Source organism: Phoca vitulina, unplaced genomic scaffold (assembly GCF_004348235.1).
Source record: "Phoca vitulina isolate PV1807 unplaced genomic scaffold, GSC_HSeal_1.0 scaffold43, whole genome shotgun sequence".
Classification (NCBI taxonomy): Eukaryota; Metazoa; Chordata; class Mammalia; order Carnivora; family Phocidae; genus Phoca; species Phoca vitulina.
The window spans coordinates 2,854,052-2,868,261 of NW_022589746.1; the positions used below are offsets into that span (position 1 = coordinate 2,854,052).

The 14,210-nt window shown below is 45.8% G+C and overlaps 1 protein-coding gene across 1 annotated transcript in view; it reads left to right on the forward strand.

Annotated features, from left to right (window-relative positions):
* Positions 1–14,210, forward strand: part of DISC1 (DISC1 scaffold protein) — a 351,558-nt gene that overhangs the window by 264,000 nt on the left and 73,348 nt on the right. The window contains exon 10 of the mRNA XM_032430420.1: positions 13,689–13,749. Coding sequence (XP_032286311.1) covers positions 13,689–13,749 — 61 coding nt within the window. The remainder of the gene's footprint in view (positions 1–13,688; positions 13,750–14,210) is intronic.

Below are 14,210 nucleotides of genomic sequence, written 5' to 3' on the forward strand. Positions count from 1 at the left end.
AATCTGACAGACGCATAGGGGAACGCACCGTGGGGGTGCTGTTCTCCTGAAACTTGAAATCTAATGGGAGGGACAGAAAAATAAAAACAGAAAAAAACACCACCACCATCACCAGGTATATGAACCCATAAATAAAATAAGTACTAGATGTTGTAAGGCCTGTGAAAGCAACAATCAAGGATCGGAGCGAAAGTAATTGGGCTGGGAAGCACCCTCTAAGGAGTTAACATTTAAGCTGAAGCCGAGGGATAAGAAAACCAGCTCTGCCCAGGGAGCAGGGAGGGGAAAGAGCCTGGTGTGGAGAGGATGAGGCCAGGCCAGGGGGCCAGGGGCTGAGGTGTGGATGGGGAGACGGGGGACTGACCATGCAGACCTGCAGGGTTCGTGGGGAGGTTTAGATTTGGTTCCAGGGCAAAGGGAAGCCAGCACAGGGTGGTACGCAAGGTTTTGTGGCCTTTCTGTCATGAGAAGGGCCATCGTAGAAAGGTGGGGTATCTCAGGCTGCTTGCCTGCTGGGGGCCCCAGCTGAGTAGCCCTGGCGAAGACAATACAAATAATTTCCACAGAATTCCACAGCCAGCCTTCTCTGCTAAGGGGAAATAGAAAACACAATGGCCAGATGTGCCAAGCCTCTGTTCAGGGCACCATGTCAGACCCTCAGAAGCGCAGCCGGGCTGGGCGCTCTTGGCCCTACCACCCTCGTGATGAGCGCCCAACCTGGCCTGCGTCCCCGATGCCTCTCCCTGCAAGGGGCCGCCCGGGAGCCTCCTACCACACGTTGTTGTCCGGGCTGTGGAAGATCAAGGATTCTGTTCCTTGGAGGCTGTTTTGATAAGGCTGAAATTCAGCTCTTTCATAATGTCGTGTTCATTGCTGATAAGGCTTGTCTCTTTCTTTTCCCTTGTCCATTATAGAATTAATGGCCTGTGTGGGTGAGAGCGGGTGCATCACTAATACCTGTGGGGCTGGGGCAGAAATAAAGCACGAGGCACATATACTGAGAGTCATAAATCCATCCGGTCAATGGCTGAATGTAGCATGTTCTATTGTCCTAAGTTGGGGTGTTCAAGTATAGGTTTTATTATTACTCAGGTATGGCAAGGCCAACAGATCAGGAGATGACTGCCCTTGAAAATAGAGTTTGTAGTTCACAGGTCCCAAGGGGAGGGACATGCCACACCATGGGGGAGCGAGAGAGAGAGAGAGAGCACATGAGAGGGGGAAGGGTCAGAGGGAGAAGCAGACTCCCTGCTGAGCAGGGAGCCCGATGCGGGACTCGATCCATGGACTCCAGGATCATGACCTGAGCCGAAGGCAGTCGCTTAACCGCCTGAGCCACCCAGGCGCCCCGGCAAATGCAACTTCTTAATGGTTAGAGACGAGGTATGGATTTAGAATCCTTGGATCCCTCGGATTATGCGCCGGGACCTTCTGCAGGGCAGTTGGCCATGGCCCCCTAGCCCCCCATCCAAGGGCCGCCCCCCTTCTTTGCCATCTCTGTCATGCCTTACCGTAAGTGCTGCACATACAAGCCTACGGACACCCTAGCTTGCGTGTCCAACCTCTGTCCACCCCTTTGTGCTGAGGCTTGAATCATTCAGGTTTTATATTGTGCGGTCTTTCCCACCCGGCATGGGTTTGTCCCGAGGAAGCAGGTGTGCAAGCTATTCATATTTTTTTCTCTGTTAGCTTTTTCAACACGCTGGCTCGATGGCCCGTGCCTGCGTGGGCCATGTGTGGAAGGAGAAGGAGGCACACTGTTTGCATTTGGCCTCTCTGAGGACTTGGTCCACAAGCAGCAGGTGCCCGGTCATGTGTGGCCTAGCCGTGGGGCCACGTGGGGGTGACAGCAAGTGCCTGGATGTGAGCACTGCGTGCGTGTGTGTGTGTGTGTATGTGTGTTGGGGGATTGTCACTAGGAGGAAGGAACCTCATAGCCGGCTAACCTCATACTTCTGTGAAATTGTTCCCAAATGGAAAATCGTTCCCATCTGACTAGGTGCCTCAGTGTGACCCATCTGGCCTTTCCCCCCACTTCTGTATAAGGGTGGAGAAGATACATCAATGAGAAAACTGCAGGTAGGATCTTAGATTTTAAATTCACAGGTATTTTGTCTTCTTGGGGTGTCTTATTGCTACGCCTGCATCTACTTGCCCCTTCCGGCACCCAGTGGGCAGAGGCTGGGGATGCTGAGAGCTGGATCCTCCGGGCTGAGTGTGCTGTTCTCCTGCCTTGGAGGGAGGTCCGGTCCACTGCTTGGGAAAGGCATGCCCTTCGTTCGGGGCCTTGAATAGAATCAGACTCCATGTTGTTCACCCCAAGCAGAGGGATCACTTGGCAGTGGTAGCTGCTAGCTGGCCTTTATGTAGGAAAAAAAAAAAAAAGCCAGTTCACTTTCAGACACTGTCACAGCCCGCAAGAGCTTGGGCTAGTCTGTGTAGTCCCCACATATCCCAGGGTCATCAGGGACTGGCACTGTTCAAGAGCCCACCAAGTAGCATGCGGAGCACGGATGAGCAGGAGGTTGGCGCCTCTGTGTTGCAGGAAGTGTGGCTGAGGACTTGGTGTTTAAAGATGGGAGTTTTGCAACCTTCTGTCTTTATTTCATTCCCCACCTTACCTCCCCCTCTGGTCTTCTGTGTGCTTTGTTTTGTTTGTAATAGAAACTGAAGCGTGTCCATAGATTCATTTCCGTCTCGGGTCCCAGGTCCTTTGTTCCGGGGAGCCCACGTGGCCCTGCCTGTCCCCTCAGCCTCGGTTGCATTTGTGTCTCTCCTGCACTGTCCAGCGAGTCATTCTTTGATGACCTCAGGCACTTGGCACCCTGATCATCTGTTCTGATTTCCGGCTCCTTATCAGATTGTCAATCCCCTGAGAACAGAAACTGTGTGGTCCCCATTGTGGCTTCCCCGGGGGCTGGCCTATAGCTGGTATCGAAAAACATACTGGGCCCCTTCCCTGAGCCCACGACTGGGCTAGGCGCAAAGGGTTCAAAGAAGATAGAACTTGAGCAGGGAGGATCAGCCATGTCCTACATGAACTTGATGGCCATAGGAAGGTCTGAAAGGTCTGCAGAAGCCCGGAGGAAGTGAGAGCACCGTGGGAAGAGGGGGAGTGCAGGGCAAGAAAGCGGGGTCTTGTAGCCCAGACAGCATCTTGGTGGGTAGGAAGGCAGAAAACATCTGAGGAGGGTATTCCAGGCAGAGGAAACAGAGCAGAGGTATGAGTCTCAAGAGTCAGAAGAGGCCCTGTGTTGGCTCAAGTCACCACAGGGGAGGTGGGGGTGGGAGGGCAGCGGGCTGCTGGGCCCAGGGGCTCGGACGCTGCCCTTCTCTGTGAAGCTGTGTCGGCTTCGTGCTCGCACTATGACTGAACTGTGGCTGTAGGCAGCTCCCAGCCATTTGTCAGCATTGGCACTGGAGAGGGAAGGTCCTCTTCAGTTCATGCACGTTTGAAAACTCTGGAACGAGGAGCCAGCTGGTTCGTATGAATGTCTCCTCTATCCGGGAAAGACTCTGCCAAGAAGACAGTGGGTGCTAGGCTGTGCTGGCGGGGGGCTGGGTTGAGGACGATTAGCACCTCCAAAGGGAACGGTGTTGGGCAGATATTCCCTCTGCTGGAGGTGGTGAACATGGGTTGATATCTTGTAGGACTGAGAAGCAGAGCAGTTGGTGATGTTAAAATCTTTCGCCCTGCCAAAATCTGCTGGGTGCAAGAAGCAGGCTATAACTGGGCTGCCTGCTTAGTTACTTCCTAAGACAGCTCAGAGGGGCACATCCAACATGGAGACCCCATGTAGTTGGGGATCTGATTAGCTTCAGATGGTTGCCCTTCCTGCCCTGGAGGACATTCGGAGTTGTCCTGCCGCGCTCCAGGATCTCTCTTCCAAGGGCAATAACTCGGGTCAGACTTCGGGTGCTCTTGTGTCCAATAGAGAGATGCCAGTTTCGAACCTTTATCAGTGAAGGGAAAAGTAAATTCTTTCCTTCTGTGAAATATACAGTGCCTTCAGTGAAATTCGTCAGTTACGTTTCATGACAATTGGGCAGCAGGATTATGTATTTGAGAATACATAGACTTTGCCATAAAACTAAACTGGGTCTGAATTTATTTACCCCTTGAATAAACTCCCCTCAGCCTCAGTCTCCTTATCCTCAAAAGGGATTTAGGGAGTTATTGTAAATGAGATAATGCACCCACATGGATGCATCATGCTGACACCTCGTGAGCTCACTTTCTTTAGCTTAAGAAGATCAAATGAGGATTTGGGCTTTTTTTTTTTTTTAAACACATATTGTTTAAGAAAATAGTATTCCATTTTAAAAACCAAGCCCCACATTCCATTCCTTGTTCTGTTAAAAAGAAGAGAAGTAAATCATGTGTGTGTGTCTGTGTGTGTGGTGTGTGCATGTTTGAGGGGAGTAAGGAGAAAGAAGTAAAGAATAAAAGTATATATTCTCAAATGTATACTACTAAGCAATGTAAAAAAATAGACATTTTAAGCAATTTTTAAAATATTGTAAATGGATCTCCAGGTCACAACTCTTTCAGTTATTTTTTAAAAAGATTTATTTATTTATTTGAGAGAGAGAGAGAGAGAGAGAGAGAGCGGATGCGCATGCGTGTGAGCAGGGGGAGGGACAGAGAGAGAGGGAGACAAGCAGACTTCTCGCTGAGCAGGCAGCTGATGCTGGGCTCGATCTCACAACCCTGAGACCATGACCTGAGCTGAGACCAGGACCTGAGCCCAAAGCAAGAGTCCGATGCTCAACCGACTGAGCCACCTAGGCGCCCCTCAAGTGTTTCAGTTACATGTGCTGGAAAGCAAGAAGGCAAACCTGAGCCCGCTGCTGTCTGCAGGGAGAGCTGGGGAGAGGGAGCTTGCCTTTCCATTTGGTGGAAACATTTGGCTGGCGAGGACTGTGTGTCAGGGCTGTGGTGTGAGGCTGCTCGGGACTGATAGCGTTAGCTTTTTTTCTGACCTGCTTTCCATACCACACATACTTGGTTTTTCTTCTTGTCATTGAATTGTGCTGATTTATTAGGCTGTGTGCTTCAAGGGCACTGGGAGATTGCATGTAGGAGCAGGTCTGGACTAGGAAAGTGAGAATTACTGTATCAGATGATACCCAATTAACTCATGACAAGCACAGCAGGTGAAATTGGAACTTAGGCTTTATCTTTTATGGACTGGAATCACTTACTATACATGAAGCATTTTTAAACCTAGTGGGGCTTACCTACTCATTTCTAAAATCCTTCCTTCCCACCTGCCCACCATCTCTTCCCATCCAAGCAGGTGTGGCTTCTACAGACATGAGTATCAAGACGGACAAGTCCCTGAGATGCGCTCTGGGTTCAAGGGCAGTAGGGCGGGGCTCCCTGAGGCAGCCACGAGGCACCTCGTGGGACAGTCATTGCCGCACACACACCAGCACGCGGGGCAAAGCAGCGCAAGTGAAGCATAAACGTAGTTCAGAATAATTAGTTTTACTTTCTTTGTGGGCAATGGAGTCATGATGATGCTCCAGTTCTGAAAAAGCCTTTCCACCCTCTGACCTCCGGGTGCCTCTGCCAGTGTGAGGTTATTGTAACACAGCATTCTTACGCAGATCCCCCAAAGGAGAACATCTGGACGTCCGGTTCCAGGTGTAGTTGTGACCCTGGTGGATGTCCTGCAGGCACCCTGCCTTCCTGTGGTGTGGGATCCTGCCCCACATCGACTAATCTTAATGCAAGTTGAGGGGGAAAAATGATTCCGAAATTATTGAGAGGGTAAAATAATATGACATTAAATGCCCGATATTTGAAAACACAAATCTTATTTTATGTGCAACTGCTGTTTCGGATTACCCATGCCTCCTCCAGCTTCAGCCAGCATGGAAAATCCTTTAAAAGTGCTACTCCATTCACTTCCTCAGGAAGTCCACTTTTAACCCCCTCGAGCTGGGCGGAATCTCTTCTGCGACGCTCCCAGAATGGACTGCAGCTTTAAGTTTCAATCACTGAACTCAGCTCGTTGCTTTTATTCATCATGCATTTATGTGACCGTTTTCTGTCACCAAACCTGGTGTTTTCCAGGCTAAGGGCAGCATCTGATTCATGTCTGTAGCCGCAGGGCCCAACGCACAGCTGGGCACACGGTACGTGTTACGAAACATGAGATGGATATAAGAATGAGAGTCAGGCACATCCCTAAAAAGAAGCCTGCTCTTTGTTACCGTTTATTAATTCTGTCAGATCTGTATCTGGCCATTTTTCTCTTCTCTGCAAATCTCTTATCGGCATCAGAGGAAAGGAGAGAGAGAAATTACCAACACCACGCTGAATGATGACCTGCCAATGACAAGTGAAGCCATGGTTAATTTAGTGATGGTGTGTTTATTTGGTTCCAACCCTAGGGAATTGACAATGACCAGTCTAAAGCCCAGGAAGGATTGTCTCCAGCTTAACTCAGGAACCCCGCTTGAGATTCTATTTAAATGACCACCACGCACAGTGGTAACAGAAAATGCTGTAAACAAACAAATATATACATGCAAATAAAAATCTGTTTGTAAAACCACACGATGTCTTATTATTAGGAGTGAACCAACATGAGTAGGAGCCTCAGAGAATTATTAATCATTTTCTCATGCAACCTACTATGAAACCAACTGGACTATACCCTTTACACACACACACACACACACACACACACATTACACAATGGTAATTTATTTTAGGCAAATATGTTAGCAGCATTCTTCCCTACAATTTATATACAATCAGGTTTCCATTTGTTAATGGCTGTTCTTTGCAATTGTCCATGCTCTTTGCAACTCTGACTTTTTACAGAAGTCTTTGGTCTCTCCTTAATTTACTCTCTCTGTGAATACCAGCTTCATTTTGTTGGTGGCTAAAATTTCACATGCATTTATTCAATGTGCATTTTCTGAGCCCCTGTGTTATTTAAAATGGGAGTCATGGGTTCCAAAACAATGGCCTCTGGGATGATCCCTCACTGACTGTGTGACTTTGGTCCTTGCTGCCCCTCTGTGGCATCCAGATAAAATGAGGATAATAATAGAGCTGCTTCATGGACACTCTCATTGTTTAGCATTTAGAACAAGGTGTTTAGAACAGTACCTGACACACAGGAAGGGCTCAATGAAATGTCATTGATATCATTACCTCGGCATCATGTTTTCTGCGTAGTGAATTTCCAGTGTGACAAGATCACTCTGGTATCAGTAGGGACTCGTGGCTGGTGTTTCCCTCTTGCACTCTGGTGTACAAGTTGATTTGTGTAGCACTTCATATCATGGATTCCACCATCTTTTGAGGTCCTAGACAATACTAGTCCATCCCACATATCAAGACAAACAAGTTGCAAATCCATTTTTCTGCGTTGTTGACTTCCCTGGGCCTTTGTTAGCTCGGTGTTACTACTCCATCTCCATGCATGGTTTAATGACTCCAAGAAACAGGAATTCTTTCATTCACTCCAATAGAAGAATAATACTTTAGATGTTTGAAAATTTCTCAGAATTCTGCAATTTCTCCTTTGTCTTTCACATCTTCCTTTCGGAGGATTTTACTAATGGGAGTTACTTGTATCGAAATTCATCCTTGAATAATGATCTTTGAAAGTTGATGACTTATTTTTGTAAAGTGAGGCCAAGCCTTATGTTACTAGAATTACTATGTCACTGGAAAGTTCCAAGAAAATGGCCAATGTTAGACAAAATTTGTGATTAATGCTAGAATGATGGGGTCCCTTTGGCTTCCATTGTCAAATTTGAGATGGTGTTGTACTGATCTCATGATGCGGTCATTGATGGAGGATGGTGGGGCTGAAGCTCTTCGTAGTCACTGCTTCATTCAATCTGATAAGGAGTCAGCCTGGGTGTTGCTCATTTCCTGTACTATTATCATGACAAGTATTGCTGTCCTTTTATGATGCAAACAAAGGATATAATGCACTAGAACCTAGTTAGACCTGTTTTCCACTTAACATTCTTTTACCTTCCTTGTTTACACTGAAAAGGATATTGCTGGGTAAATTGGTAGTGTTTTTTCATCAGACTCACGGGGGCATCTGTGGATTGAAGATTCATGGACAATGTTGCTGTGGGCTCCAGGGAGACATCAGTGTTAGAGTGTGGCCCCACAGCTCTCTCTGTGTCCCTTGAAGCCATGTCTCTTTTAGATTTATTATTTTTATTTAGTTTTTTATTTTTTAAAGATTTTATTTGTTTATTTGACAGAGAGAGACACAGTGAGAGAGGGGAGTGGGAGAGGGAGAAGCAGGCTTCCCGCCGAGCAGGGAGCCCGATGCGGGGATCGATCCCAGGACCCTGGGATCATGACCCGAGCCAAAGGCAGACGCTTAAGGACTGAGCCACCCAGGCGCCCTTCTCTTTTAGATTTAAATAGTGCCTCATATAGGGCCTGGCATGAAGTAGGACCCGGGTTAAATTCCTGTAACATTGATTTGTGTTTGTAGCACGCACTCTGCTAAATGTTTTCACAGATTTACTGCATTTAATTATCAATCAGTTTTTGCTTAATTGGATTCATGAAATTAATTATATGAATTCCATTTTGATAATATTGCCCGACTCTGGATATAAGATTCCCTTAGCAAATGGAGAGGAGGGGAAGTGTTTCTGCACTTTCCTAGTTAGGAGGCCTGCTGACTTGGAGTATTTGGCTTCCTTCAGCACCATCCCTCGGTTCTTGGAAGCTTGCCTCAATAACCCTACCGTTCTTTTGGCGTCCACTCTAAGACCAGGTTAGGAAAGGAAGGAAGCAGAGGGACGATGAAAAGGGAAAAAAAGATAAGTTCTGTTCTCAATACATCTTGGGCATTTCTTTTTTTTCTTTAGAGACGGGGAGGCGGGTGGTGGCAGAGGGAGAGGGAGAATTTTAAGCAGGCTCCATGCTCAGTGTGGAGCCTGGAGTGGGGCTCGATCTCATAACCCTGAGATCATGACCTGAGCTGAAATCAAGAGTCAGACAATCAACCAACCGAGCCACTCAGGCGTCCCAACTTGGGCATATATCATTTAGGAAGATAAAAACTTAAACTCCCTATCTATAGTCCTGGCCTCGTTGGAAGGTTGTGAGTCAACCTAGTTCATATGCGTGCCTGGCTGGGAGATGGGTCAGGATCCAGTGAAGGCAGGATTTCAGTGCATCATCCGTGTCAGATGGCAGCCTCCAGGCAGGCGGAAAAGCATGGGAAACTGCCCGGATGCCCTTGTGTGGGGCCAGCATGTCACTACCTGGAGCCTCGGACGCTTAGATGAGCCAAGTATGTAGTGATTTCTGAACAAAATCATTAATATGGAATATATCTGGATTACTTTTAAACATAAGGATATGGCTTTCTTGCCCTCAAGGAAGGTGCTGTGCATTTTTGTCCTTTGGATGAAAGATAACATCACAATAGACTCGTAGTGACATACGATCACTACAGGCTTCTTAAGTTACTCTCACTCCCTGAGTGATATCATCTAGTCTCGTCGTTCCACACACCAGTATCTTCCAACTGTCCATCTGCATGCCAGACCTTTTCTTGACTCACATATCCAGCTTTGTTCTTGACATCCCCACCGGATGGCTCATAAACTCCAAGTTATCAGATCCAAACTTGGACTCTTTTTAAGCTTCTCAACTGCTTTTATTTTTTCCAGCTTATGGAGGTATGATTGACAAATAAAATTGTGAGGTATTTAAAGTATACAACGTGATGATTTGATACATGTGTGCATTGTGAAAGAACCACCTCCTTGTCCATCCAGTTAATTAACACAGCCATCACCACATATATTTGCCCTTTTTTTTTTTTTTTTTTTTTTGGTGAGAACATTTAAGTTCTACTCTCTTAGCAAATTCCAGTCTAAGATGGAACTCTCGCTCGTCTCCCCAAACTGGTTTCACCTGCATTCTTCCCATCTCCGTTGATGGCAGCTCTATTTTCCAGTGGCTCAGGGCAAAAACCCTGTAGTCATTCTTGATGGGTCTCTTTTTCATACACCTGAATTCAATCCATCGGGAACTCCTGATGTCTCTATCTTTAAAATATATCTAAAATCTGCCTCTTATCACCCACTCCTGTGTCACCATGGTCTCAGTCCCCACTACCTCATCCTGGATTTTTGTTCTAACCTTCCTGTTTCTCTCTACTTATCCCATGTCTTCCTAGAGTCTATTCTCAACATAGCAGCCATGAGCCAATTTGTCGCCTTTTTTTCTCCTGTTTTCCCTTCTCTTTCAGAGCGCTCAAAATCCTGACATGGCTTTCTAGTAACTACAGCTATATAACAAATCATTCCCAAACCCAATGACTTACAGCTATTTATTGTGTGCACAAATTCTGTGAGTCAGGCATTTAGACCCAGAGCAACAGAGGTGGCTTGTCTGTTTCATGATGTCTGGGTCCCTCAGACTCTATGGTTCAAATCCTCTGAAAGCTTGCTCACTCCCATATCTGGCTGTTGGCTGAGAGCTTCACCTGGGCCTTTAGCCAGAACACTTACGCATGACTTCTCTGTGTGGCTTGGGCTTCCTTACAACGTGGAGGCTGGGTTCCCAGTAGAAAGAGCCAGGCAGAAGCTGGACCCTAGCCTCAGAGGCTAAAGAGCATCCTTCCTGTCATTCTCTATTAGTTGTAATGTCATAGCCTATTTAGATTGAAGAGGAGGGAAATAGATTTCACTGCTTGATGGAAAATGGCCAAGTTCTGGAATAGTGTGTGGGACCCAGAATATTACTGTGGCCATGTTTTGGAAATACAGTTTGCCACAGTGGCCTGCATGATTGGAGCTGGGCTATTTCTCTGCCTTCATCTCTTTCCCCAGAGAACATCTGCTCCAGATGTTGCTGGAGTGGTCAGGTGTGCTCCTGCCCTAGGACCTTTAGACTGGTTGGTCCTTCCACCTGCTCTGCTCTTCCCAGGATGGCTGCTCATGTGCTCCCCCCACCCTCTTCATGCTTCTACTCAAATATCACCTTCCCAATGATGCCTGACCACTCTACAGCCCCATTCTGATCCCCTTCTCTTGCTTTGTAGTACTTACAACCTTCTAGTACTCTATGGAACTCTTAAGTTTATTCTTTATTACCTGTCCCTACCAGAATGAAGCATGACATAGGCAGGAATCTTTTTTTCTTTGTTTTTTTAAATTTTATTTTATTATGTTATGTTAGTCATCATACATTACATCATGAGTTTTTGATGTAGTGTTCCATGATTCATTGTTTGCGTATAATACCCAGTGCTCCATGCAGAACGTGCCCTCTTTAATACCCATCACCAGGCTAACCCATCCCCCCACCCCCCTCTCCTCTAGAATGCTCAGTTTGTTTCTCAGAGTCTATAGTCTCTCATGGTTTGTCTCCCCTTCCAATTTCCCCCCCTTCATTTTCCCCTTCCTACTATCTTTTTTTTTTTAAACATATAATGTATTATTTGTTTCAGAGGTACAGGTCTGTGATTCAACAGTCTTACACAATTCACAGCGTTCAACCATAGCACATACCCTCCCCAATGTCCATCACCTAGCCACCCCATCCCTCCCAACCCCCACCACTCCAGCAACCCTCAGTTTGTTTCCTGAGATTAACAATTCCTCATATCAGTCAGATCATATCATACTTGTCTTTCTCTGATTGACTTATTTCACTTAGCATAATACCCTCTAGTTCCATCCACGTCGTTACAAATGGCAAGATTTCGGGGTTTTTTTGATGGCTGCATAATATTCCATTGTATATATATACCACTCTTCTTTATCCATTCATCTGTTGATGGACATCTTGGCTCTTTCCATAGTTTGGCTATTGTGGACGTTGCTGCTATAAACATTGGGGTGCACATACTCCTTCTGATCACTACATTTATCTTTGGGGTAAATACCCAGTAGTGCAATTGCTGGGTCGTATGGCAGCTCTATTTTCAACTTTTTGAGGAACCTCCATACTGTTTTCCAGAGTGGTTGCACCAGCTTGCATTCCCACCAACAGTGTAGGAGGGTTCCCCTTTCTCCGCATCCCCACCAACATCTGTCGTTTCCTGACTTGTTAATTTTAGCCATTCTGACTGGTGTGAGGTGGCATCTCATTGAGATTTTGATTTTGATTTTGATTTCCCTGATGCCAAGTGATTTTGAGCACTTTTTCATATGTCTGTTGGTCATTTGGGCAGGAATCTTTATTGCTTCTTTTCACGGGTTTATCCCAAGGGCTTAGAATGGCATGTGGCACATAAATATGTACAGGATGTGAAAGAGAGCACTTCCGGTTGAGACATTCTGAATTTCTAGTCCTTGTGCTGGATGAACCAGGGAACAGATCTCCTCTTCATGGAGCCATATGCCCACATCTTACTCCCCATGCTAGCGCAGTACCCAACGCACAGTAGGTGCTGAAAATAAATATTTAATTTATTTGGAGAAAAAAACTCAGCACAACTTCACTTGTAAATGAGGCTGGCATAAATCAATAAGATTAAGAGACCAACTTAAAGAGTTGCTTTCCCTGGGTACATTTCTGTTTTTATCCATTATGCACTGATGAACCAGAACTTGTTTTAATTTCTGTATAAATCTTTACAAGGAATTTCAAGGTCCTTTTTCCAGTTCCAAATATACCCCTCTGTCTTTCACCCTAATACACACGTGGTGATAAAATAGGGTCCTGAGAGCCCCCTCGGCAGAGGCTCAGGGCAGAGAGGCAGCTTGGCTTCTGCTTTCCACACACCCCAACTTTAGAGTGTAAATGCATGAATTACCTTTGACAACACAGGTTGGGATAAAAACACTAATAAACTCCACGATAGCGATAATAATAGTCATGATAGAAATGGCGACGACATCACTCATTACAGCTACCATCTGACGGGGACTTCTCTGCTGCCGCCTGCTCTTCTGGGCACTTCATATTCCCATTTCTGCCAGTGATCACCTTGAGAGGGTGGATCAGGACTTGTCCAGAATGCACCAAATCTCTCTTTCTTTAATACAAAAATGTTTATTTCTATAGTAAAACAGCATGAGTTGTCCCTTTTATTCCCTCTATTTTAAAAAAGTGACAATGTCAAATCAACCTTTTTGATTTTTTAAAAAGATTTTATTTATTTATTCATGAGAGAGAGAGAGAGAGAGGCAGAGGGAGAAGCAGGCTCCCCTCGGATCCCGGGATCACAACCTGAGCCAAAGGCAGACACTTAACCCACTGAGCCACCCAGGCGCCCAACATTTTGATTTTTTTTAACGTATTAAGAGGACAGAAAAAAAATCAACATTTTCGTCACTTACAAAAGACCAAATCTCTTTTTATGAGTAAAGTGCCTCTTTGATCCATGGGGGCACAACAATCATCTATTCCTCCAGCATATGGTGATTACGAGGCTCTGAGTTTATCTCTAGAGGCCACTGACCTCTCAGCTTTGGAAGCTGAGCCGTTGATGGCAACTCAGCTCAAGTTCTGTCGGGATCAGGTTTCCATGTGTTTCTCAGCATTTCCAGCACCTGGCTCCAGGCGGCCACCCCAGTGGATTCGCGTGCTTTCCAAACCTAGGAGGTGATCATTACTGTCGGCCTGACTGCGATCCTTTGGTTTTGGGCTGTTAGTTGAGCACTTCTGGGTTTTGTTCAATCTTTGAGTACAATTGCCTCAACTTTGGATTTTTGTTTTGCAGAAATGGGTGTGAAGGAGAATGCTCTGAAGTACATGGAAATGCTTGAGGATAAGCTGCGTAGGTAAGGATAAGAATGTCTTCATTACCGACTCCACGGTGCACCCGGGTTCTTGACTGTGACAGAATTTAGTGAAAGCAAAGAGAAAGGCTCACCAATTTCTGTAATAAGTGAACAAAGAAAAACACACAAAAAGGAATCCTTTGAATTTTGTAACAGGATTCAAGCAGGTGCCATATAAACATCCCCCAGTCCTTTTCTCCTCTTTATAAAAGGTAAATAGGTGAAGATGTTTAAAAGTGTCTGGGGGAGATCACAAGTTAGTTTTCATGTTCCATAAGATGAATCTTCTTTGCCATGTTAAATTCCGAATTCGTGCCTTTGTCTGTTTTTTTCTTTTTAATGTCTGAAGTGGGTCTTATGGATTTTGACCCAGCTTATACATGTTTTGGAACAATATAAAAAAAATGCACATCTTAGGTTCTGTTTTGAATCCTGAATCAAAACCAACATGGAAATTCACG